The following is an 8,651-nucleotide window of genomic DNA, read 5'->3' as shown; positions in this document are numbered from 1 at the left end:
TTTTTATGAATATGAGTACACTGTAGCTGTCTTCAGATACACCAGAAGAGGGCGTTAGATTCCATTGCAGATGGTTGTGAACCACCATGTGGTGGCTGGGATTTGAACTCAGGACCTCTGGAAGAGCAGCCAGTGCTCTTAACCACTGAGCCATCTCTCTAGCCCCCAAATATTCTTTTAACACCAGTCTGTTGCTGGATAAGGCTTTGTTGTTGCTGTATATTTTGCTTTGTTCTGGCATTATGGGAATTGAACATATTATCTCGAACATACTAGCAGTCATTTTACCAGTGAACTACGTTCCCAGAGTCCTCCCTTTTTAATAATCCAACATTCAAATTATTTACTTGAGTTTAACAAAGTCAGCCCTAAGAACAATATCATTCAAAGTTCTCCAGGTTTGTTTGACTCACTGACCCTGCCTAGCCAAATAGAAAGGATCTCTCAAATAATTTTCAATAATAGAAGATTGGATAGCCATAGTATAACTGAGTTAAGGTATACAGCATGTATTCTGTTTTTCTGCCTTGTTCTATCTAGATGTTACAATGTTTTATTTGGATAACATGAATTAGTGTCTTATGGGCTATACATTTAAGGAATAATTCACATTTCCTTTGTTCTGTGTGCTGCAATGTTCTTGGAGACACAGTTGGCATGCATGGTCACATATTCACGTCTGAAGATGCTCAAGTCTCTCTCCACATCTTTGCTTTTGCCTATCCTCTTTGCTCAACTTTGAGAGTTGCTATGAGTAGTAATATGTAGAATTTAAATTCTTGCCCTCATCTCTCCACTCTCTGCTCTGAAATATGATGAAAAACAGGAGGAGGGAGCTTATGGATAATCTATACTGATGAACAGTGAAAAGTTGACTTAATATAGTTTAAAGATGATTTATTGGCTTAGAACTTTTCAATATTGTTCTCCCTCTCCCTGAATACAGTATTCAAAGATAAAATGCTCTGAAAATGCAAGTTAAAAGAACTATGAGTGACATGTCCAAAGATCTGTTTAAATCAGTGTGAATGAAGTTTCCCCGAAGTCAGAAGCAGAGATTTGACTCTGAATCCTATTTTATTGTTCTAGGTTTACTTGAATTTTAAGAAAAAAAATGTCTCCACTTATAAGAAGCATTGTTGATATCACCGAAGTTTTCAATCAATATGCATCACAAAGTTGTGATGGAGCATCACTTAGCAAGAAAGACCTGAAAAACCTCCTTGAGAGAGAACTTGGAGATGTCCTTCAGGTAAGACCTCACACACAAAAAAGAAATCTATAGGTATGGGGCTATCAATTTTCCTCCCAAGAAAGACCAGAACAATGAACATTGATTAATATTGTTTTAAAATATGACAGGTCTACATTCATTTTTGAGCCTGAGGTATTTAAATCTGTATTGTAATCTGAGTACTAAAGAAGTTAATAGTGTATATTTAATGGTTTTGACGGCATAGTTAATAGGAATGAAGTGTAAGTTAATAGGGCATTACCACTAATGATGCCTGATCAAGTTAGTAGAACTGAAGAGACTCCCCCCACCTTCCAACTTTCAGCAACAGAAATCTGTCTGTTTCTCAGTTAAAACGGCATTGCTGTAAATATTTCAGTTCTTCTTCAAACATGGAATAAAAATTAAATCAGAAGCCCTAATTAAATCAGGAGCACTGGCTATTTCAAGTAGAAATGTCTGTTAGAAGTCTTCATAAGATTTCATTTTATTGATCACAAGGATGAAAGCATTCTTATTCACTCATCTAGAAAAAAATTTGTTGTTTTGATCAGCACACGATTACAAAAATTTCCAACAAGGGTATGTTTTGAAATGAGCTGTTCAATTATCTGGGAAAATAAGACGACATACAGTGCACATTTTCTTTTCTTTTCCTTTTTTCTTTTTTAAGATTTATTTCTTTTATGTGAGTACACTGTCGCTTCTTTCAGACACACCAGAAGAGGGCATCAGATCCCATTATAGATGGTCGTGAGCCGCCATGTGATTGCTGGGAATTGAACTCAAGACCTCTGGAAGAGCAGTCAAGTGCTCTTAACAGCTGAGGCATCTCCCCCACCCTACTGTGCATTTTCTAATCGCTCCGAATATCCCCCACTAAAACAGGTGTGAGAGGAAAAGCTTACTATTTATAAATAATTAATTATAAAACTTTTTAAAAATCTTTTCATAGACACCACATGACCCTGAGACGGTAGACCTGACCCTAGAGCTTCTCGATCGCGACTGCAACGGACGTGTTGATTTCAACGAATTCCTCCTGATAGTTTTCAAGATTGCTCAAGCTTGCTATTATGCTCTCGACCAGGCCACACAGCTAGGCGAGAAGAGAGCCCTGCCCAGGGAAAAAAGGAACCTGTCACAAGATCGCAGGCAAGAAGACCAAAGGAGATTCGAGCTCCGGGACAGACAACTGGACGAAGAACCTGGGCGCCGAAGCCGGCAGAAGAGACTTGAGCAGGAGGAGCGCGCTGAGGAGCAGAGGTTGGAGCAGCTCGACAGGCAGCACCGCGACGAAGAGCAGCGACTGCAAAGGCGAGAACTGCAAGAACTGGAGGAGCGCCTTGCAGAGAAAGAGCCGCTAAGCTCGAGTAAGGGTCGTGACGCTGAGGAGTTTTCTGAGGTAGAGGAACAGCAAAGGCGAGAGAGACAGGAACTCAAGGGCAAGGGCCAAACAGAAGAGAGAAGGCTGCAGAGGCGCCGGCAAGAAGAGCTGCGCGAACCCCAGCTGAGGCGCGATCAGGAGCTGAGGCGCGATCAGGAGCTGAGGCAGGAACTGAGACGCGAACAGGAGCTGAATCGCAGGCAGGAGCTGAGGCGCGAACAAGAGCTAAGGCGCGAGCAGGAGCTGAGGCAGGAACTGAGACGCGAACAAGAGCTAAGGCGCGAGCAGGAGCTGAGGCAGGAACTGAGACGCGAGCAGCAGCTGAGGCAGGAACAGAGGCGCGAACAAGAGCTAAGGCGCGAGCAGGAGCTGAGGCAGGAAATGAGACGCGAGCAGGAGCTGAGGCAGGAACTGAGACGCGAGCAGGAGCTAAGGCGCGAGCAGGAGTTGAGGCAGGAGCTGAGACGCGAGCAGGAGCTAAGGCGCGACCAGGAGCTGAGGCAGGAACTGTGGCGCGAGCAAGAGCTGAGGCAGGAGCGGAGGCGCGAGCAGGAGCTGGCTGAGGAGGATGAGCAGACACGGGTCCAGGAACCCGACGAGAGCATCACCCAGAGGTGGCAGTGGCAGCTCGAAAGCGAGGCAGAAGCCCGTCAGAACAAGGTCTACTCTAGGCCTCGCAGGCAGGAGCAGAGGCTTCGTCAGGAGCTGGAGGAGCGTCAGCTCCGGGAGCAGGAGGAGCAGCGCCGCGACCTCCAACGGCAGCGTACCGCTGAGGAGGCGCGCGAGCGCAACCAGCGTGAGAGGCGGCAGCGGGCGGAGGAGCGCCTGGAGCAGGAGCAGAGGTTCCGGGAGGAGGAGCTGCAACGAGCAGAGCTCCAGGACAGCCTCCTAGAGGAAGAACAGAGGCGGCGCCATGAGGAACGTCGGGAGCCAAACAGGAGCAGGCAACTGCGCGAAGAAAGCCAGAGGCGCCACACACTGTACGGCAAACCTAGCCAGAGGCAACGTAGGGAGGAAGAGCTACGCGAGGAGCGACTGCTGCGAGAAGAGCAGCGCCAGCAGCGGGAGAGGCAACACCGCAGAGAGGAGGATCTGCAGCAGGAGGAAGAGCGGCTGCAGCAAGACGAAGAGCAACTGCAGCGGGAAAAGAGGCGCCTGCAGCGGGAGAGGCAGTATCAGGAGGAGGACCTGCAGCAGGAAGAAGAGCGGCTGCAGCAGGAGGAAGAGCGGCTGCAGAGAGAAAGGAGGCGCCTGCAGCAGGAGAGGCAGTATCAAGAGGAGGACCTGCAGCTTCAGGATGAAGATCAGCGTAGGGATCTGAAATGGCAGTGGCAACCAAGGAAAGAAAATGAAGTTCGTAGTAACAGGCTCTTCGCCAAACGCAGAGAGGATGAGGAAACGATCCAGCAGCTGGAAGATTCTCGGGAGCGAGAGAGACGTCAGGATCGGCGGCCTCTGCAAGACGAAGAGGAAGAGAAGAGAGAGCTGGAGCAGGAGAGGAGGCGCCGACAGCAGCGCGACCGTCAGATCCTAGAGGAAGAGCAGCGTCAGCGAGAGCACCACCGGGAAGCCAAAAGACTAGATGAGGGGTTCCAGGAGGAAGAACAGCTTCAGGGAGAATCGAGAAGACGGCAACAGGAGAGAGATGGCAAGTTCCTTGAGGAGGAACGGCAGCTGCGGAAGGAACGGGAAGAACAGAGGCGGCGTCAAGAACAAGAGAGAGAATTCCAAGAGGAGGAACGGCGCCTCCAAGATCGTGAGAAAGAACTTCGGCAGGAGCGCGACAGAAAATCCTGTGAGGAACAAGAGCGCCGCCAGCAGCGTGAGGAAGAGCAGCTAAGGCACCAGGAACGAGACAGAAGATTCCGCCGGGAACAAGAACCCCGCCAGGAGCGTGAGGAAGAGCAGCTGAGGGACAGAAGATTCCGCCGGGAACAAGAACCCCGCCAGGAACGTGAGGAAGAGCAGCTGAGGGACAGAAGATTCCGCCGGGAGCAAGAACCCCGCCAGGAGCGCGACAGAAGTTTCCGCCGGGAACAAGAGCTCCGTCAGGAACGCGAAGAAGAGCAGAGGAGGCGCCAGGAACGTGAGAGAAAATCCCGTGAGGAACAAGAGCTCCGCCAGGAACTCGAGGAAGAGCAGCTGAGGGACAGAAAGTTCCGCCGGGAACAAGAGCTCAGACGCGACAGAAAATTCCGTGTGGAAGAAGAGCGCCGCCAGGAACTGGAGGAAGAGCAGCTGCGTGGCCAAGAGCGAGACAGTTTGAGGGTGGAGGAAGCGCAGCGCCGCCGCCAGGAATGTGACAGAAAATCACGCCGGGAACAAGAGCTCCACCAGGAACTTGAGGAAGAGCAGAGGAGGCGCCAGGAACGTGAGAGAAAATCCCGTGAGGAACAAGAGCTCCGCCAGGAACTCGAGGAAGAGCAGCTGAGGGACAGAAAATTCCGTCGGGAACAAGAGCTCAGACGCGACAGAAAATTACGTGAAGAAGAAGAGCGCCGCCAGGAACTGGAGGAAAGGCAGCTGCGTGGCCAAGAGCGAGACCGTTTGAGGGTGGAGGAAGCGCAGCGCCGCCGCCAGGAATGTGACAGAAAATCACGCCGGGAACAAGAGCTCCGCCAGGAACTTGAGGAAGAGCAGAGGCGGCGCCAGGAACGTGAGAGAAAATCCCATGAGGAACAAGAGCTCCGCCAGGAACTTGAGGAAGAGCAGCTGAGGGACAGAAAATTCCGTCGGGAACAAGAGCTCAGACGCGACAGAAAATTCCGTGAAGAAGAAGAGCGGCGCCAGGAACTGGAGGAAAGGCAGTTGAGCCACCAGGAACCCGACAGAAGATTCCGCCGGGAACAAGAGCTCCGCCAGGAGCGCGAGGAAGAGGAGCGCCGCCAGCAGCGTGACAGAAAGTTCCGCCGGGAAGAGGAGCTCCGCCAGGAACTGGAGGAAGAGCAGCTAAGACGCCAGGAACCCGACAGAAGATTCCGCCGGGAACAAGAGCTCCGCCAGGAACGCGAAGAAGAGCAGAGGAGGCGCCAGGAACGTGACAAAACACTCCGTGAAGAACAAGAGCTCCGCCAGGAACTCGAGGAAGAGCAGCTGAGGGACAGAAAGATCCGCAGGGAACAAGAGCTCAGACGCGACAGAAAATTCCGTGAGGAAGAAGAGCACCGCCAGGAACTGGAGGGACAGCAACTAAGGCGCCAGGAACGTGACAGAAGATCCCGCCGAGAACAAGAGCTCCGTCAGGACCTGGAGGAAGAGCGGCTGAGGGACAGAAAGATCCGCCAGGAACTCCAGGAAGAGGAGCTAAGGCGCCAGGAACGTGACAGAAAATCCCGTGAGGAACAAGAGCTCCGCCAAGAACTGGAGGAAGAGCAGCTGAGGGACAGAAAGTTCCGCCGGGAGCAAGAGCTCCGCCGGGAACAAGAGCTCCGCAAGGAGCGCGAGGAAGAGCGGCTGAGGGACAGAAAGATCCGTCGGGACCAAGAACTCCGCCAGGAACTGGAGGAAGAGGAGCTCCGAGACAGAAAGTTCCGCCGGGAGCGCGAGGAAGAGCAGCAGCTCCGCAGGGAGCGCGAGGAGGAACAACTTCGCTTTGAGGAGCAACAGCGGCGCCGCCAGGAACGCGAGCAACAGTTAAGACAGGAGCGGGACAGGAGAGTCCGTGAGGAAGAAGAGCTTCTTCAGGAAAGGGAGGAGCTGCTGCGCCGCGAGTTGGGTGACAGGAAGTTCCAAGAAGAGGAGCGACTCCGCCAGGAAAGAGAGGAACAGCAGCGTCGTCTCCAGGAAAGGGACAACAGAAGATTCCGCAGGGAAGTAGAGCTCAGGCAAGAAAGGGAAGAGCAGCAGCTGCGTTTCCAGGAACGGGAGCAACAGCTTCGCCAAGAGCGCCAAGAGCGTGACAGAAAATTCCGAGAGGTAGAAGAGCTTCGCCAGGAAGAAGAGCAGCGACGCCGCCAGGAGCGTGACAGGGAATTCCGGGAAGAGAAACACCTGCGCGAGGAACAGCAGTTGCGGAGGGAGAAGCGAGATGGTCAGTACCCAGCTGAGGAGCAGTTTGCCAGGGATAAGATTCGTCGCCAGGAGCAAGAAGTACGTCAAGAAGAGGAAGAAAGACGTCGCCAAGAGCGGGAGAGAAAATTACAAGAAGAGCAGATCCGTCGTAGGCAAGAGGAGCAGAGGCGCCGCCAAATCCTGGAGCCTGGCACACGCCAGTTTGCCAATGTACCAGTGCGATCCAGCCCTCTCTATGAGTACATCCAAGAGCAGAGGTCTCAATACCGCGCTTAAAAGATGCTGCCAACATCCTGGCACCAACCAAAGCTTCAAGCAAAAGAAAATGACAAACACTGGGTTATCCAGAGATAACTCACGTGTTTCTGGTTGTGGGAAAACTCTCTGATCTTAGAATGTGTCTTTTCTTACAGAATCTTTTACTATACTCATTTAATTTCTTTCAATTCCTGTCTTTCATTCTTCCTCAGGTAGTTTTTTTTCAAAATGTCATTGTTCTTTAGTGCAGATATGATGTGCACTTAAAAATAAGTCATTTAATATTTCGAACGAATTTTGTTTGAGGAACACATTGATTTATTGTCTTCGTAAATAACAAGAATAATGTGGCAATCTGATATTCAAAGTAATTGGGTCACTATTTTAGTGGTGGATCATTTTGTCTAGAGCCTTCATTTTACGAGTTCAAGTTGACATTTTCTTTGGCCTAAATTTTATTTGTCTTTACCTCCAAATGGTTTTCTCAGGTTTTGTTGCATAATTGTGACAGATTCTATCAGCAGCCTGAAATTTTACAGCCCTCAAATAATGCAGCAGGAGGAGAATTTATGCAGAAAATACCATATGAAATCAGTTCATAACTGGAACAAATCTCTGTTAAAAGAAATGCTTGACAGACAATTATAATTTGGCATTATATTTTTATATTTAATACCACTTAAAAATCCTATGAAGCAAAAGCAAGGTGTTTCTCAAACAACTCAAATTTAAAACTGTAATTGTAGCACTCTGTTCCATTTCCCCAAGTTTTGTCGGGTTCGAGAACTTTTCTACTTTTGTACATTTTGGTTTAGAGGGAACCTACTCAAGATTCTGTAAACATTTGTCTTGTTTGGGTCCAATAAGAGTTCATAAAGTGATGGAAGAAGGAAAGGGGAAAATGTATGAACAGAGGATAAATTTCTAGAGGTCTCTTGATTATACTTAGCAGCTTACAATCCTTTGAGGCCTTATACTACCTGGAAGACATTCTTGTTCAAATAATTGGACTGTTTAAAAAATCAATAAATGTTTGGCAAATAATTTTTCTTGTCTGTTTTAATTATGTGCCTATCACTTCTCATATTGAATTTGGAAAATCATATATTTCTAATATCTTACAGTATTTTTGCTATTAGCTCTGTCCAAATATGAAAGGAAGAAAAGAATCTTTGAGTTTTTTCCTACAAATTTTCCCAATTAAGGTGACTCCTATATTATTTAAGAGTAAGACTTAGATAACAAATTAGAATTTGACATTATATTTCTATACTTAGCACCACTTAAAATTCAAAAAAGCAAAAGCAAGGTATTGCTCAAATAATTCAAATTTAAAACTGCTATTTCATTTCCCCAAGTTTTGTTGGGTTTGAGACTATTACTACTTTTATATATTTCACTTTAGTGGGAACCTACTCAAGACTCTGTAAATATCTGTCTTGTTAGGGGGCCAAAAGGTTTTCAATGAGTGTTGGATGAAGTTAAGGAGTCCCTTATATTATTTCCAGTACCACATAGACTCTCTAAGTGTTTTGTTCTCAATGCTACTGCTTTCTGTATCCTTTCTTGCAGTGATTCACACTGGTCACGACATACTGCACTCCCAATGTTGCTATTTCCTTCTTAAATGGAGTAGCTACTTTGTGCTTAAGCCAGTGATAGAACATGACCTAAAATTTAGGAGCAGCCCTATAGACATAATTAATGACCCAGTGATTTAAACAACATAGTCCATGAGGTGCCTGAATCAGAAAAAATGCT

The 8,651-nt window shown here is 48.1% G+C and overlaps 1 protein-coding gene across 1 annotated transcript; it reads left to right on the top strand.

Annotated features, from left to right (window-relative positions):
* Window positions 1–1,114: 1,114 nt before the first annotated feature.
* On the top strand, window positions 1,115–6,908 carry Tchh (trichohyalin). The gene is made up of 2 exons (XM_028784915.1): window positions 1,115–1,252; window positions 2,190–6,908. Exons 1-2 carry the CDS (start codon window positions 1,115–1,117, stop codon window positions 6,906–6,908), a joined length of 4,857 nt encoding a protein of 1,618 aa, XP_028640748.1.
* Window positions 6,909–8,651: the final 1,743 nt, after the last annotated feature.

This window comes from Grammomys surdaster, unplaced genomic scaffold, assembly GCF_004785775.1.
Source record: "Grammomys surdaster isolate TR1022 unplaced genomic scaffold, NIH_TR_1.0 124938, whole genome shotgun sequence".
In the NCBI taxonomy this organism is placed as follows: domain Eukaryota; kingdom Metazoa; phylum Chordata; class Mammalia; order Rodentia; family Muridae; genus Grammomys; species Grammomys surdaster.
This window is presented reverse-complemented; position numbering and strand designations above follow the sequence as displayed.